Below are 18,103 nucleotides of genomic sequence, written 5' to 3'. Positions count from 1 at the left end.
AGCTCTTGTGACTAAATAAAAGGATATGAGAAGCTCATAGGTGGCATGTGACGGGTGGGGAGAAGGAAAAGGGCATCCTCTGGATTCACAATCAGATTCTTTTTCTGAGAAGCTTTTTACTAAGTCTTAGGACAGCTCTATACATGAAAAGAGACCAAAAAGCCCTATGTAGCATTACACAGTAAGGTGTTAATTACAGGGTTTTCAGGAGAAAAACAAACTTTATGCTAAATGTTGCTGCTTTCACATATGCTTTGTAAACTGACTTCCCAATGCTATAGATTTGACAGACCCATTTAATCGGCAGGTGAAATGGAAAGATAATGGACGTATATTTGTTCTTGATGTTTATATTTCAAAGTGGAAACTGTACCTGAGGAGGTGATCCACCTCTGCCTGATCAGAGGGTGCCATCCCCTGGAGCTCGTGCGTAATGGTGCTGTTGACCCACTGCACGGCGGTGCTGACCGCGCTGGCCCTCTCTGCCTCCTCCGCTTCAGCCAGCTCGGGCAGAGCGTTCTCATGGACTTCAAAGTGAGTCGAGATTACCACAGAACATATGTTCTGAAAATCACAGAAATGTATTCAACACTTTCCCTACCTCTCCCAGAAAGAGGAAATTAATCCAGCTTTTAACATGCACGAAATTTTACCACCAATTTCAAGGGGAGAATGAGAATATATAATTTTCTTTGAGATATTTTTATAGCTATTGAAACACTGTGGAAATCAGCTTCATAGAACACTTAAAATACCCTTAGAAAAACCCTACGCCGAACTTCATTTTTATCACTACCTTTCTAATAAATAACAACAAAAATGCAGATTTACTCATTATTCTTCTCCTACCAGAGACTATAGCAAAAATTATTTCTAACAAATATGTAGCAAAGTGAATTAAAATGAATTGTTAAAACTATTAAAGTAAATTATTTTCTTTATTTAGGTCAGTCTAACATCTATAAATATCCAGGTAAATAGACTAATCTATAAATCTACATGTAGATTTATAGAACCTATCACATGAGTAATGTCAGAATTTAAAAACCATTTTGGTCAGGTGCAGTGGCTCACGCCTGTAATCCCAGTACTTCTGGGAGGCCGAGGCGGGCAGATCACCTGAGGTCGGGAGTTCGAGACCAGTCTGACCAACATGGAGAAACCACATCTCTACTAAAAATACAAAATTAGCCAGGCATGGTGATGGATGCCTGTAATCCCAGCTACTCGGGACGCTGAGGCAGGAGAATCACTTGAACCCGGGAGGCAGAGGTTGTGGTGACCCGAGATCGTGCCATTGCACTCCAGCCTGGGCAATAAGAGTGAAACTCCATCTCAAAAACAAAAAACAAAACAAAACAAAACTATTTTTGCCTCAGTACCTTTCTCCATGTTGGATCATCCTCAGGTTAGCATGTCATGTCTGTATCAAAATTACACTTAAACATAATAAAGCCATCATGGTTGACGGTATGATTCATGCTTACATGACTACCTATGAAATATACATATATTTCACAAATACTTAATTTCAAAACGTTAATTTTCTACAGTTTAGACAAGAGTTGCTAATACATGCAGTGGGGCCAGTACATTAAAGAACACACTGAAACTGCCTCATACCTTAGGAAAGTTTTGAATAGTGCAGAATATGTCCACTTGCAAGGTTGGAAGCCCTAGTCCATCCAGTACGTCTTTCCCCACTATTTTGCATATGGTGGGAGGCTTTGCAAGTTTAGAAAAGCAGTTTGCCTTCAACACACACAAAAGAACAAAAATCAGCTGGTTCAAGTGGGTGCTTGGGGAAAAAAGTCACAATACCACATCTAATTTATCTTCAAAAAGTCATTCACATTGACTCTTGTTTTACCACACCTCTCCATGAGTGTTCTTCCTGATGCCAGGATTAGACTAGCAGTTCTGTGAGAACTGCCCTGCCCTCACCTACTGAGATACAGATTCAGGCCACTCTTGAGTCTCTGGTATATGGGGCAATTTGGTGTATGTTGAACTCTCAACAGAAACTTGCATACATTTCTTAATTAAAAGGCCCTGTGTCACTGATTAGCCAGCCTTCTTCAACAGAGACGGTCTCACTCTGTTGCCAGGCTGGAGTGCAGTGGCACGATCTCGGCTTGCTGCAACCTCCACCTCCAAGGTTCAAGCAGTTCTCCTGCCTCAGTCTCCCGAGTAGCAGGGACTACAGGCGCGTGCCACCACACCCAGCTAATTTTTGTATTTTTAGTAGAGATGGGGTTTCACCATGTTGGCCAGGATAGTCTCGTTCTCTTGACCTCGTGATCCGCCCACCTTGGCCTCCCAAAGTGCTGGGATTACAGGCTAGCAGGCCTTCTTAGAGTCAATTCAGTTGACTAAGCTATCCCTCTTGTTTGTTTGTTTCTTTCTTTTTTTTTGAGACAGGGTCTTACTCTGTCAGCCAGGCTGGGGTGCGGTGGCACGATCATGGCTCACTGCAGCCTCAACTTCCCAGGCTCAAGCGATTCTCCCACCTCAGCCTCCCGAGTAGCTGAGACCGCAGGCACACGACACCACACCTGGCTAATTTTTATTTTTTGTAGATACAGGATCTTACTATGTTGCTCAGGCTGGTCTCAAACTCCTGGCCTCAAGCAATCCTTCCACCTCAGCCTTCCAAAGGGCTGGGATTACAGCGTCAGCCACTGTGCCCAGCCCCCTTGTTTCAAGATATAGAAACCAACTGGTCTCTAGAACACCATGATGCATTCAAATTTAAGAAACCTGACATGGGCTGATTTTTTTTTTTTCAAGACAAGAGTCTCACTGTGTCACCCAGGCTGGAGTACGATGGCATGATCTCTGCTCACCACAACCTCTGCCTCTTGGGTTCAAGCGATTCTCCTGACTCAGCCTTCCAAGTAGCTGGGATTACAGGTGTGCACCACAACGGCCGGCTAGTTTTTTGTATTTTTAGTAGAGAAGGGGTTTCAACATGTTGGCCAGGCTAGTTTCAAGCTCCTGACCTCGTGATCCGCCCGCCTCAGCCTCCCAAAATGCTGGGATTACAGGCGTGAACCACTGTGCCCAGCACATGGGCTCATTTTTATTCCTCCCAGCAAGGCATGTGATATTTTAGTGGTGAAGACTTAATGCAATGGTTGTATCTTACTATCAGCTCATGCAGAGTCCTATGTGTTCAAAGAGGCTTGTTGGGAGCCTTCGTAATTGCAGTTTCATTGAGGTGGAAAAGCAGAAGCCATTTGGAAGTGATCCAAGAAAGAGACTGAAGAAAGAGAAGCTGAGATAGAAAGCCCACTCAAGGAGCCTGCAAGAAAAGGCTCAGGATGGTGTTTCTGTGCAGAGGAGCAGGAGCTAGGAGAGACTGGAAGGAGGGAAGGCGAAGGCACACCTTTATTGCTCTCTTGATTACCAGATAGGATTGGGCTTTGCTTTCATTTAGCAGACCAGTTCTCCTATCTTTCAGTTCAAAATCCAGTGACTTCAACCTGGACAACAGGTCATCTAATACCCACAGCGACATGTCAGTTCAGAGGTGGGGCCCCAGAAGTAGTAAGCAAGAACTCATTTTTAAGCTATCCATGAATTTTTAAACTGGTGGTTTGTATGTTACAGAGTAAGTGCCTAAATGAATTTAGAATCAGGAGAGCAAAAATGTTATTTAGCTTATACTCTCTGTGTTATAGTGAGTTCAATTTAACAAGCACCAAGCACCTATAATGTGCCACACGTTGTGTTAGGAGAGGAAGGGAACTAACATTTTTAAAGTAATTAATCTGTGCCCTGAAAGAGTGACTTCTTTATCACTATATCACAAACCACAGAGCCTGACATACATAGGATTCTATAAATTAAATCTTGTATAAATTAATAAATGTCAGTGACATCCCTGGGCACTATATATACATTATGTCATTACATTCAACTCTCTAAGCTATGTGATGTCATCTCCATCCCACAGATGGGCAGACTGAGTTTCACAAAAATTAACTGTCCAAGATCACTTAGCCAATGTTTTCATTATCTACTGCTTTGTAACAGACCACCCCAAACCTTAGCGGTTTAAACCATTAACTTGCTCATGATCCTGTAATCTGGGTGGGGCTTCAACTGGGAAATTCTTTTGCTGGGCTTCTCTGGAGTCCGTTATGCAGATGTAATCATCTGAAGGCTTGACAGGAGCCAGCATATCCAAGCTGTTTTCACTCAATGTCCAGTGCCGTAGCTGGGATGGCTGGCACAGTGAGGGGTTGGCTGGGCATCTGTCTTTCTCACAGGATATCCTGAGGGGTCTCGTATCTGCCAGGGTCTTTCTCTGCACAACCTCTCTCTTTCCAGTAGGGTAATTGGGACATCCTCACAGCACGATGACTAGCTTCCAAGAGGACAAGCTTCAATATAGCACTTACCAACTCTCTGTTTGTATCGTGCTTGTCAAGGTCCTATTGATCAAAGTAAGTGACATAGCCAAGTCCAGAGTCAGTGTGGGAGGGACTTACAGAAAGGTGTTCACACTGGAAGTGTAGTTCCTTGGAGGACCATCAATGTAACTCTATCACAGTGAGGAAGTGGCAGAGATAAGAATCAAAACCAGATCTGCCACATTCCCAATCCAAAACTCTCTCAAGCATTCAGTTTTATGATAACGGAATAAATTGTATTGTTACTGCCTACAAGGATCTTTACCATGTGTGAATTCCTCTAATATGTCTGTCTTAGTTTGTTCTCACACTGCTATCAAGGACTGCCTGAGACTGGGTAATTTATAAAGGAAAGCATAAGTTTAATTGACTCACAGTTTCACACAGCTGAGGAGGCCTCAGGAAACTTACAATCATGGTGGAGGGAGAAGCAAACACATGTTTCTTCACATGAGGGCCAGAAGGAGAAGTGCAAAGTGAAGGGGGCAAGCCCCTTATAAAACCATCAGCTCTCATAAGAACTCACTATCACGAGAACAGCATGAGAGCAACCATCCCCATAACTTACTTACCTCCCACCGGGTCCCTCCCCACATGTGGGGATTATGAGAAGTACAATTCAAGATGAGATTTGGGTGGGGATAGAGCCAAGCCATAGCAATGTCGGAGAGGGACAGAAGAAATGACATTGGAGCTGAACACTGGAGGAGGTATAGTGTTTCAGTGGCAGTCAAGGGGGAAATGTGGTGAGCAGATACTTCAGGGACAGGGAATGGGACAAAGGGGAGGGAGGTAGGAAACTTCTGGCTTTAGGGAGCAGTCAGTGATTTGGTGTAGAGGAGGAGGACAGGGAGTGGGAGATGCGCCTGTTACCAGAGAGAGGGGCTGAGCACTGTGAACCATACACATGAAGGCCAGCAAGCAGGGGAAAGCTACAGGAGGTTCTGAGGAAGAGAACTGTGGTCAGACTTGCACGTTAGGACGCTGCTCTGGCAGCACTCTGCAGGATGAACTAGATAGAGGGAGAGACGAGGTGCGAGTAAGCACAGCCAAAACTAGGGCAGTCACTAAGAAAAGGAAAAGGAGATTGCTTTTTCTTTTTTGAGACAGAGTCTCGCTCTGTTGCCCAGGCTGGAGTGCACTGGTGGTGGTGCAGTCTCGGCTCACTGCAACCTCCAACTCCTGGGTTCAAGGAGTTTGCTTTTTTGCCCCTGCAATTCCTGAACATCCCTCAAAGTCCAAGCCACAGCTTTCCTGGATATACAGCCTCCAAGGATCTTTTCCATCCCTGAATTCCTTTAATAGGCATATAGGGATCTGTCCCTCAATCTAGCACACAGTCATCTATCTCCTTATCTTTTGCTCCAATTATTTTATGTATTAGTGACTTTTGTTCCAAACTAAGATATAAATTCCCAGAGAGCTGTACAAACGAATATCCTGGCTGCCTAATAGAATGAGAACATTACACTGGGGAACAAGAGTTCATATTTTTAGTCCTAGCTTGTGCACTAAGTAGCTGTGAGACAAAGGCTTGGTGTCCCTGTAAAATGAGGACGTTAGAATAGACTGTGTTCAATAATTCCTCTAGCAACAGATAGTAGGAAGAGGATGGAATGAGAGTCAAGCATTCACTCATTCATCCTGCAGATAGTTTCTCAGCATTCACTGTGTGCCATACACTCTGCTGGGTATAGGGACAAAAACATGGTTTGATTTTTTTTCTTCTGTCACTATGTCCTTTGGGAAAATCATTTAAATTGCACTGGCCACAGGTTCTTCATTTGTAAAATGGGAATCATCATTTTTACCTCGTCGCAGTTGTACTAAGGATTAAGTGAGTTATAGCACGCAGCACAAGGGGCTCGGTAAACCCCACACCCCTCCCCTTTGATAGTATAGGCCATGAGTGGGAAAAAGTCATCCGCAGAACATCCTTTGTATCAACTGCCTCAACACGACGTGGTTTTGCACCCTGACAGCACATCTGTTTCTTCATAGGATTCATTCTGCTTGGTGTTCACATTGCCTCCTTGCTTTCCCTTGCCATAGTGCAAACTCCTAGGGGCCCCAAACACACTGCCTTCCTTACTACTTACAGATCTGGAGGGCAGACAACGTCTGTTTCAACTGCTCACTGCTTAACGCTAAGCTATGTGCCAGACCTCACGGCTGGGCAGAGACGCGGAAGGTGGTAAGAAAAGGCCCCTGAGCCCAGCAGGGGCTCACAGGCTGCCTAGGGAGGCTGCCTCAATGGACTACAATACACGAAGGAAATGCTGTAGGAACCCTATAGGACAGTTGGTCCAGGGCCACGTGGGCAAGGATTTGGTCTGAATTTTGGAGTTCAGGGCGGGGCGGGTCAGATATTAACGGGCATCCTGGCAGGGGAGCCAGTAGGATGAGGCCCCAGAATAGGCTGAGGCCAAATTGTAGCAAACTTGTGTTCATCCTGTGGTCAAGGTGTTCATCCCGTGGTCAAAGAGGAGCTGCTCAAGGTCGGTAAGCTGAGCTGAGGGCATTAAGGTCTGTTAAAAATGACAATTGGCAGGCATGGGCGGTGGCCCGGCCCACAAACGGAGAGGCCCCTTAGGTAGCGAGGAAGCCTGACAGGCCCTGGGCTGTCGCTGCAGCTCAAATCCGCCTAAAGCCCCCTTTCCTCCAGTTGCCTCCTTTCCACCACTTTCTCTGCGGAGATGCCTTCACCCCCCGGTGTCCTTCCCGCTCCTTCCCTCCCAGAGTCTCCTCCGCACACGCAGGACCAGGGCCCCGGCGGCACGCATGCTAGATTCTGAGGCGCAGGCGCAAGCCGTTGCCGCAGCGCGGGGCGGGGGGAGCGGGGTTGGCGGGAGGAGAGCGCCTGTCCCAGGTCCCTACCAGGTGCCCGTAGACGTCGGCAGGCTGGAGGTAGAAGGTGGAGTTGAGCAGCTCTTCCAGCCTGCGCGGAACGTCGTTCTCCCGGTAGTACTCCATCGCCTGCTGCTTCAGCTTCTGCAGCTCCCTAGTGGTCCCACAGCTGCCGCCGCCGCCTTCTTCCCCCATGGTAGGAGATTTAAGGCTACAGCGGGGTTTAGCCGGGGGTCCCACGAGCGTCCTTGCTGTCGCTAGGCAACGCAACGTGATCCCGACCCCCAGATCTCGCGAGGCTTCCAGACCTAGGTTCTTCCTGCGGCAAAAACCGCTCCCTTTCCTTGGAGCTGGAATGGCTTGGCTTCTGCGCTAGCTTACCTCGCTCTTCTCCCTGCGGGATTAGGTCCGGGGGTTGGGCTCCTCATAGACTCCCGAGACTAGGGCCCTCCCGGCTTCCTTTTTCACCACTTTTCCCTGGCGATTTTCCAGAGGGGGAAATCTTTTAACGACCTCGTCTAGCGCGTTTTGCCGGAGCGCTGCAACCTTAGCTCCGACTTCCAGCTGGGGTCGCGCGCTGGGCTCCCAGTGGCCCAGCGTCTTGGGCCACCCCGCTCTCCCTACGTGCCCCTGTGCTTTCCGCGGTTAGTGAGCTCCTCCGGGTTGCTAAGGCCGCCCGTGCCAGGCAGGCCCACTCTGTTGGGGGAGGGATGTAGGGGCTCAGGGCATCCTTACTGAGCTGTGGCGATCTCAGGAATTCTTTCATTCTGCTCATGTTTATTAACTACCTGCTCTGAGCCGAGCCGTGTGCTGGCCGAGCCTGCTATGATGTCCAGAAGAGAAACGGCCACTCGCCCTTCCCTGGGATATTAGTAGGGGTGAAATCAATGGAATGAAAAAAACCAGTGTGGGTTGAAAATATTTGGGGCGAACCCTAAGGGATTGTTGTGGTTTGGGCAGACCTAAGGGTGGGGGATGATTCAGGCAGGACTTGGGGAGGTAAAACGGAAATGGGGGAATGGTCTTGGCTCACGTTCCCTCTCTAGAATGCTGTCTACGTCCTGCCCTTTTCAATCCGAAGTGCCTTCCTGGCTTCATTGTACCTGCCAGGTGTCATGCGATTACAGAACTTAGTGTGCGTCCTCAGTTCTAGATACTTCCTCTGCTGCGGGAGTGGGCGGCGACGGACAGGGTGTTCTTGTTCTACTCGCGCCTGTTTATGTTCCCTACCCAAGCAGATCAGTTACAAGATCTGTGCCACACTTTGCCCCCTCTGGAAAACATCATCTTACCTACTCTGCCTGATTCCCAAGTCACTTAGTACAAAACGAGGAAGTGAGTGAGAAAGCACTTTGAAACACAGTTATTTTTAATACATGCACGTGTGGGTGCAGATGCATAAAAATGTGATGCTGTAAGTACTGTTAATACAAACCCAAACGTGCACCTTCCAAACTTCCTCCGTGTTCTCTCTGCTCTCTATGGAACATCTCACTGTCTGTGTGTGATAGACCATCATGAACCTGCCTTCTCTCCTTGCTAGATGGAAATCCCCTGACAGTAGGATCTGAGTCTGTGTTACCTTCACATCCACCACGGAGCCTGGGGCCCTGCAAGGGCAGAGGATGTGCTCTGAATAGGTGTTGAGTGAACCCTTATGCAAAATAAGCTGACACTATTGCTGTTGTTTCCATTCCACCTTTTTGCCTTTCCTCATACACCCCTGGAAGGAAGGCACCTGCTTCTCTCCTGTGCTCATCCTTGAGTGCCCGGGTTGAGTCCCACATCAGAGAAGCCATGTCCACAATCCAGCTCTCACTCCAGCCAGCCCTTCCTTCTGAAGTCTTTCCCCATTTGCAACCTGGACTGCAAAGTTCAGCCCTCAGGATGTCTTGATTCATTTGACATTTCAATGGAAGATTGCGAGTATCCTGGGCTGGGACCACCATGTCTTAAGAGTCTCCCCCATCACCCTTTTGCCTCAGTTCCAGGAGGACAGCGACTTGATCTGTCTTGTTCACCACTGTGTCTGCAGTATTATTACATTACCTGATGGAATAGCTAGTCATTAAATATTTGTTGAATGATTGAATGGGTTTTACCCATAATAAACGGTTAATAAGTACTTAACTGACAGTCAGATGTTTTGGAGGTGGGTGAATAATAAGTACACCAACCTGACTGGAGCAAAGGGTTTCTTTTCAGGAATAATGAGAAATAGGGTGGAAAAGTAGCTTGAGGTGAGATTACAAAGACGCTGGAATCCCATTTTGTAAGAGAAGGAAGCAACCACAAATTTCTGAATTTAGGAAGGGCAAGAAATGAGTGGGATTTTAGGAAGTTAACTTGAAGCAGTGGGTAGCATTGATGGGTTTTTGTTATACAGAAAACGAGACAGAGGCAGAAAATAGTATATGTGCAAGGGCCTAAACACTGATGGCAACCATGGGAATTGATGAGTGAGAGAGAATAGGAAGGAGCGATGTAAAAGGCTTTCACTAGTTGGATGTGGTGGGGTTGGGGAAGCAAAGATGGCTATTGAGGATACCTTGTAGAATTCTGTGGTAGTTAATGGAAATAGGATCAGTGCATCATCTGGTTTTGAAGGAGGCAACATGATGCATTGGGCGTTAGATGTGTAGAGCTTGAGTAGCACTAGTGTCCCAGAGAAAAGGGAGGACTGAAGATCCGATAGACAACATCCACATAGAGTTCAAAGTTGTAAGAACAGACGAATCCTTTGGAGGGCAAAGGGGGGAAAATCGTTTTGAAATAGGATCTAAATATTGGGGAAGGAATGGATTTAGGACATAAAAGGAAGGCAAGGAGCTATGTCAGGAAAAGGGGTTTAGAGAAGAAGGAAAAAACCAAAATCACAAAGTCTAGGGCAGAGACTTTTGGGAACGTTTCATATGTATGTGTTTGTGTTTGTAGAACTGCATAGAAAAAAGTCGAAAAGATACACATCAGCATGTTAATTGTGTTGTTCCAAGGTGATGGGATCACCAGGACCTTTTATTTTCATCTTTCCATATATTGATAGTATCTGATTTTCCTGTAATGAATGAATTACTTTATATAACCTTGAAAAATTACATTAACAAGGCCGGGCGTGGTGGCCTCACACCTGTAATCCCAGCACTTTGGGAGACCGAGGCAGGCAGATCACGAGGTCGGGAGATCAAGACCATCTTGGCCAACATGGTGAAAACCCGTCTCTACTAAAAATAGAAAAATTAGCTGGGCATGGCAGCGCGTGCCTGTAGTCCCATCTACTCGGGAGGCTGAGGCAGGAGAATTGCTTGAACCTGGGAGTCGGAAGCTGCAGTGAGCTGAGATTGTGCCACTGCACTCCAGCCTGGGTGACAGGGCGGGACTCCATCTCAACAAAAAAAAAAAAAAAAAAAAAAAAGAAAAAGAAAAAAGAAAAATTACGTTAATAATATTTGAGGGAAGAATGTTAAAGTTACAAGAGGATGAAGACTTTAAGAATAAATTTTTAGGAACTCAATTATTCCCCTATAGACTCATTTAATTTTCTCAAAGAAGAAGTCAAAAAATCAATCAACAAATAGAAACTACCATCCTGGTCAGCTTCTGTCATTCACTCAGTCACCAAATATTGAATGCCCACCACGTGCCAGACGCTATTCTAGGCACTGGAGTAAGAACAGTGAATAAAATAAATTCCTTCTCTTCATGGAATTTCAGTTCCAGTGACACTCCAGCAGCACTTATATCAGAGTGAGTCATCAGGAGAAAGGGAAATCATAAATGTGAAAGCATTTTGACAAGTCGATGTGCAAAGGGTTTATTAACAGCCCATTGGTATTGACAGATCCAGGTAAATAAAATGATTATTCATGAGTATTCCACTTTCTTATTTTTCATAGGTATTAGGAAATATTTGTGGGGTTTTAGCTATAAATACACTCATATATATGCAGATTTTATACATACTTTACACATTCTTTGTTTTAGTACCTCGGTGATTGTATTTCCATTTCATATTGAGACTGAATGTCAAAGGGCACTTCAAGAGCATCTGAGCTTGAGAAGGGTTGAGTGTATTGCTAACCCTAAACTTACCAAACTGAGGATGGGAGGGAAGAAAGGGGGAAGAAGAGGCTCAGGAGATTTAGAAAGTTCCTGGAACATATCCACGGAGAGAGGGTAGGACTGTACTCTCCTGCTTTAGAAAGAGGAAATGATATTAGAGAGAGGATATAGTCATGACTGTAAACGTCCCATGAGTCTGTAACTGCACTGGAAGGCATGTATGGTGTGCGACAAGAAACATTTGTCTGGGAATGAAAAAACCTACGTTGGAGTCCCAGCTGCCCCTAAGATCCACCTACGTCAGTAAAAAGAGATGTTTGGACTGGAGTAGAGTTTCCTAAGCTTTTCGAATATGAAGTCTCCTTTTAACAACAATAACAAAATTCAGCCCCTCTCCACAATGCAATAGTGGTTATATATAATAACTGTAAATTCAGCAGTGTTTCTAGAGGCATTTATATTTTTATTCATGGAAATTTCATGCATATGAAAGGGGATACATTTATGGGCAAGCCATTATTCAGTGTTGGGAGAGTATTTGGTGTCTTTGGAGTGATGGGCCTTTGCACAGAGTCCACGAGCTTCCTGGTGGCCTTTTTAGAGAACCCCTGAACTGGGTCTTTCCATCTTGGATCTCTCCTACTTTGTAGCCCTAATTTAAGATAAAATATCAGGACACAATCTTTTGCAACCTACTAACTGAAGACCCTTCATAGAGGAAGTTAACAGTTCTTCCGTCTGTGTTTCAAAAAGAATTTCTAAGCTACGTCAGACATTTCCCTTAAATGAAGGTAGATAAAGAAGACGTATTTGTTCATTTTTCCCTAATCCTGTCCAACACCTTTATTTAAATTGGAACTTGTTTGCGGTGAATTTGATGTTCATGAGTGATTATTTAGATGTTATTTTGGGGTTGCTATCAAGTGCTTGTTAATTCTTCTTTCCTACACTTGACATCTATGTTGAATATCATTTTTCATAGGGAACTAATGAACATGACTGCAGGTGCCTTTAATCATAGGATCATAGAAACTACAGAGAGTAGATGGAAGATGTTGCCTTTTCCTCATCTAGAAAATGGGAATAATAATGTTAATGTTAACTATCTTCACTCAGTCATCTGGCATAGTAAATAAATAAGATGCCTCATCTAGCAAATGGGAATAATGATGTTAACCATCCTCACCCAGTTGTCATGAGTAAGAAATATGATTACCAAGCTAATTGCAAATATAAATAGCTGTAAATTAAATGGTAAGTAATAAAAGTAGGAAATATTTGGCTAATAAATGAGGGAAGCCTTTAAAATTTGTTTTTTTTTTCTTTATTGATGTCTGCTGGCAGTAGTCATTACCACTATAATAGCAATAACAAAACCAGCCAAAACAACAGTTGCAACTACCTTTGATTGGGCATTTTTATATGCCTGGAGGTTTACTTACATCATTTCATTGCATCTGCAGAACAGCCACCAAAGGTAAGTGATTGGCCCAAGGTCACACAGTTAATAAATAGAGGAGATGGAATTTGAGTCCAGGTCTAGCTGACACCAGTGCCCATATATTTCCCGTTGTGCTCCACTGCCTCTCACGGCTGGAACTCTCTCAGGTTCCACTGTCTTATGCTGGCTGTTGCTAGACTCTTGTCCATCCTCTTTGGAGGAGCCAGTTGAGTTGCTTACTTGGAGGTCTTGAAGAAAGAACTCTCAATAAGTGGTGTCTTGATCATTGGTTCTCAGGCTGAGCCACACATTAGAATCACCTGGAGATTCTATTGGCTTCTACTAGAATCTAAGCACCATTAGAATTTAAGCACCGTGCGGAGATGTATTGTTTATTTTAATCATTGCTACAGTATTGAATGATACTGATGATTGGGCCCTATCCCAGACCTATTAAATTGGAATCTCCAGAGGGTGGGGCCCATATGTATATATTTTAAAAATATATGATAATTAATATGCAGCCAAGGTTGCAAACCACTGCTCCAAAAGATTTCTCCATGGATTAGGTCAGAAAGTGAATGACGAAGGCTTCCCCCAGGAATGATCTGTTGATGCATAAAGCCAACAAGGCCTAGGAAATCAAAGCTCCTGAGTTCAAACCCTGGTTCTTCCAGTTCCCACTCATGTGACCTTTTACAAATTACTTGACCTTTCTGAGCCCATTTCCTCACTGACTAATACTTTTAATTTCATAGTATTGCTAGGAAATGACATTTAAAAATCCATGCGAAATTCCTTCTGCTGTGGCTAACACATAGTAAATGGTGGTGTCATGACCAAGGAGATGAAGGAAAAGGAAAATGTAGTATTTTAGCAGTTTTGCAGTATTTGTCTGAAAACCTTTATTTAACTTTACACTGGAATCCAGACTGAACTGAATTAAAAGGGAGCCCCTTTTAAAAACAGTATCAGTGAACTCTTGAGGTGATTATGCCTCCTGGTGATTTATCACTTTTAATTTATCCTTTAGCATTCATGCAAGATTGTAAAGTTGTGTTGTTTCTCTCTTGCTTCCCAGATAAATAGAAAGCGGGAGCCATAGTCATAATGTGAGTGTTCAAAGCTAGCATCCTGACAAAGGCTATTTTAGATTTATTTTAGATTGAGCCTTCTGATCATTTGTTCAGAGGCCTTTGACACTGAAGACCAAAAGATACTGTTGGAGATGCTACCTCTGGCAGTTTAATTAGTATTTTTCAGGGAATAGACACACAATTTCTATATGGGCAGAATGAAATTGGAAGTAGGGCAATTATTCAGTGAGTTCATATAGTAAAGAGAAAAGGAAAAGATCGACCATAGAAACTCTGGCTGGGCGCGGTGGCTCACACCTGTAATCTCAACACTTTGGGAGGTTGAGGCAGGTGGATCATGGGGTCAGGAGTTTGAGACCAGCCTGGACAAGATGGTGAAACCTCGACTTTATTAAAAACACAAAAATTAGCTGGGCGCAGTGGCGGGTGCCTGTAATCCCAGCTACTTGGGAGGGTGAGGCAGGAGAATCGCTTGAACCCGGGAGGCAGAGGTTGTAGTGAGCCAAGATTGTGCCTGGGCGACAGAGCAAGACTCCATCTCAAAAACAAACAAACAAAACTCTTTAAGCAAGCTCTTTTGCCATTTTTAAATAGATAATTTTTTTAACTTTATAGAAGTAGCTACAGCTTAAAGGTATTTTTGTAACGTATCTACAGGGCTAATAAAGCAAAAGGAATACATATAAAATACCTTTAAAAGGCCAGGTTTTCTAATCTGTACTTCTTTTATTAATATAAAAATAGCAAAATAAACAGTATGATTATACTTATTGTGAGTGAAGAAAATGTTAAATGTATTTTCCACATAGGGGGCAGCAAAGAAGAGAGAAGGAAGAATCCTAGTTAAGAGGACCAGTTAGATGTTTTATCAAGTTATGGCAAAAAAAATGTTTTCTCTGTGACTCTTGTAAATATCGATTGGATTTGTTTCCTGGCCCCTGAGAGTTCTGTGCCTGTTTTGTGGCTGCACTTGAATGAGTATTAATAAATTGTTTGACTTTTGTAATTAAATTTGAGAACCTGATTGAAGGGGATTTTAACTTCCTTGAAAATGTACTTTAAGTTAATCTGCTTAAGAGGAATTATCTGTTCGTTGTTAGCAAATCAAAAGACTGCCTCTGCCTTATAACTGATGATTTCTACAGGCCTGGTTATGAATCTTATGGTAATGTTAAACCTTCAAAAATTATTTGGGGAATTAAAAAAATAAAGTTTGACAACTTAGCACTTGACTTTACATTAATTATTGGCGAAGTGTAGAATTTTTTTTTTGTCATTATGGTGGTGGTTTCTCTTTTTCTGCCATAATTTTGTCTTTTAGAGTTGGCAGCTATTTTGTCCTAAGGAAGTTTTAGAACCACAGTTCTTTGAGTATTAAAAAAAAAAATAGCAGTCACAAATGAAGAATGAGAACTGTTTTTCAAAGAACTGTGTTTTGGAGGAATAAATTCTCAGTATTTTTTTAGCAAATAAAATAATTTTAGGCAAATTTATCAGTATTGATTTAACTGCTTCTCTTTCGTATATGACAAACATCTATAAATTATTATAATTGAAGCCCTATGTACTTCCAAAATTATTTAAGGTGATGTATGTGTATGAATCTCAAATGTGTTAGATTAAATTTCTCTACCAGATGTTAAAAAATACATTGAATTGTGTTGAATACTGACAAGGGATAATGTATGATTAATCCTGTTTTTAATTAAATAATATAATTATTATATTTCGTGATTGTGCATTCAACACCTTAAGTAGAGATTACAGAAATAAAACTGCCAATGATCGGCATCTGTTTGTCAGAAAAACGTTTCTATTAATACTTGAAGGAGAAAAGTTTAGTAAAGATCAAAGACTGAAATATGATTTCTAAAATGGAAATGCTTTTATTATGTTATTAATGATGTTTGTCCTTGGCCTGAGCTACAATTTTAACTGCTACAGTTGGGGGATAGGAAAGAATAGGAACGTGCGGGAGTATCTAACACACAGTTGTACTCAGAATGGAATAAAGAGTTGTGTGTATTAGGAGAATATTGTATGAAATTACTTTCACTTGAAATAAATAATTGAGGCAAAAGCGAAGTATGGATTAGAAGTATCTGGGTGTCTGCCCTCACCCCCATTTGTGTGTATGTGTGTGTGCCTAGAGATACGGACAAGGAAAGCAGCGTGAGTAACTCAGGCTTCACTCTGTTCCACTGCCCTTACCGGAGCTATCAAAGTGCCCTGAGGGAGCTGCACTTGTTCAACAGCTACTGTTAGACTGTTGTGAAAATTGGAGTTGATCTATGAAAAACTGATTGATTTAAAACATCACTGAGCAATCCTAGGTAGTCATCCTAACCAAAGGTCACAACCAAATATTTGTACTCTAGTCTTAAAAACTTTCAGGAAACTTGAAAATGGAGAAGATAGATACTCACAAGGCAGGAATTCCATCTGAATTAAGCTTAGATCTCTGTACCTCCTAAAGAATTTTCCTGCCTCTAACATGTTAAAAGCAGAGTTCCTGTTTGAGGGAACTAGTGCCAAATTTCTTTTTGATGTAAAGTTATTCTCAGCCAACACTTGTTGAGATTCCTATTAACTGTGGATCTGACCTGAACTTTGGTTGCCTAATCATGAATGCTTTCTTTTTTTTATAGCTAAGCTGATAGGAAAAATACAGTTTCTGTGCTGATTTTGAGAATATGGAATCAAATACAAAATCAAAGACTCTGTTTTTTTAGGGTAAAAACAAAGGGCTATAACTTTTATTTTAAAGAATATTTGAAATAAATAAAATGTATATTTATCAATGTATAGCTTTAGAATAAATGTTTTCCTGTATATCATCATTTATTAGTTTACTGAAAACACAGCCATTTTAAATTCTAAACTAAGAAATTAATAATTGCAAGAAAAAAATATCTGTTCAATTAGTAATTTTTGTATACTTGTAAACCGAATGTTGGAAAATTAGTTCTCTTTTTCAGAGATAATTATAAATCTGCAAAACAGGATATGCAGTCAAAATGAACTCAAAACAGGAACTCTTTTTAATTTGTATTTGCAATGACTTTATCTCCAAATATTATATATTATATGAGAACAACAAAAAAAAATCACCATGTGTTTTGATTTTAACTAAAAAGAACTGACTTTCCCGTCCGTATGTATGCTGTCTTGAGTTCAACCCCAATTCACTAGGGGCATGCCTTGGACTTTTCGCATTCTTTTAAGCCCCAATACTAAGGAAAAAAAAAGGCACTAACCTTGGCACAAAACTAGACCCTGGCTGGTACATCAAACATTGCACACACGTCTGTACCCTCTGGGGTTAAGGCTCAGCCACCACATCGGGATCAGTCCATATGATTACTATGTTTATGATAGACCCACCTTGCTTCCAAATTGGGACTTTAAGATTATACACGTCATGCCGTCCTGTCTCATCTATTTTTGACAAAATGTGTCGGTGAGATTTTAGCGGGTTTTTTTTTTTTTTTTTTTTTTTTTTACAGTAGGCATCTACGAAGTCCTTTGGAATCAGTCATACTTGTGTTGATTACTAAAGTGCATCTCTTTCAATGGGGTATTTTTAAATAAGCTGTGACTTTGGATGGATATTATTGGAGGAATGGAGCTGTGATCCCTCAAACTGAGAAAAACAAGGGTATGGGAAGACTCCTTTGGCTACTTAGTGCTTTGTGTGTTGGGTTTTGGGGGGGGGGGGGTTGGTGTGTGTTGTGTGTGTGGGTGTGTTGTGTGGGGGGTGTGTGTGTGTGTTGTGGTGGGGGGGTGGGGGGGTGGGGGGGGGGGGGGGGGGGGGGGGGGGGGGGGGGGGGGGGGGGGGGGGGGGGGGGGGGGGGGGGGGGGGGGGGGGGGGGGGGGGGGGGGGGGGGGGGGGGGGGGGGGGGGGGGGGGGGGGGGGGGGGGGGGGGGGGGGGGGGGGGGGGGGGGGGGGGGGGGGGGGGGGGGGGGGGGGGGGGGGGGGGGGGGGGTGGGGGGGGGGGGGGGGGGGGGGGGGGGGGGGGGGGGGGGTGGGGGGGGGGGGGGGGGTGTGGGGGGGGGGGGGGGGGGGGGGGGGGGGGGGGGGGGGGGGGGGGGGGGGGGGGGGGGGGGGGGGGGGGGGGGGGGGGGGGGGGGGGGGGGGGGGGGGGGGGGGGGGGGGGGGGGGGGGGGGGGGGGGGGGGGGGGGGGGGGGGGGGGGGGGGGGGGGGGGGGGGGGGGGGGGGGGGGGGGGGGGGGGGGGGGGG

At 44.1% G+C, this 18,103-nt stretch overlaps 2 protein-coding genes across 7 annotated transcripts in view; one reads left to right on the top strand and one right to left on the bottom strand.

Moving 5' to 3' along the window:
• ENO4 (enolase 4) overlaps window positions 1-7,895 on the bottom strand; it is a 33,767-nt gene extending 25,872 nt beyond the window's left edge. For both annotated transcript variants that reach the window (XM_050803969.1, XM_050803970.1), the window contains exons 1-3: window positions 7,296-7,895; window positions 1,624-1,752; window positions 374-564 (exon numbers count right to left, since the gene is read on the bottom strand). In XM_050803969.1, coding sequence (XP_050659926.1) covers window positions 374-564; window positions 1,624-1,752; window positions 7,296-7,460 — 485 coding nt within the window. In that variant the 5' untranslated portion in view covers window positions 7,461-7,895. The remainder of the gene's footprint in view (window positions 1-373; window positions 565-1,623; window positions 1,753-7,295) is intronic.
• Window positions 7,310-18,103, top strand: part of HSPA12A (heat shock protein family A (Hsp70) member 12A) — a 182,865-nt gene continuing 172,071 nt past the window's right edge. For 2 of the 5 annotated variants that reach the window (XM_050803960.1, XM_050803957.1), the window contains exon 1: window positions 7,329-7,461. In XM_050803960.1, the coding sequence (XP_050659917.1) occupies window positions 7,459-7,461 (3 nt within the window). In that variant the 5' untranslated portion in view covers window positions 7,329-7,458. Of the gene's footprint in view, window positions 7,462-18,103 lie in introns of all 5 variants that reach the window. The other 3 variants (XM_050803961.1, XM_050803962.1, XM_050803958.1) reach the window with 3 other exon arrangements.

The sequence above is a fragment of the Macaca thibetana genome, chromosome 9 (genome assembly GCF_024542745.1).
Source record: "Macaca thibetana thibetana isolate TM-01 chromosome 9, ASM2454274v1, whole genome shotgun sequence".
Classification (NCBI taxonomy): Eukaryota; Metazoa; Chordata; class Mammalia; order Primates; family Cercopithecidae; genus Macaca; species Macaca thibetana.
This window is presented reverse-complemented; position numbering and strand designations above follow the sequence as displayed.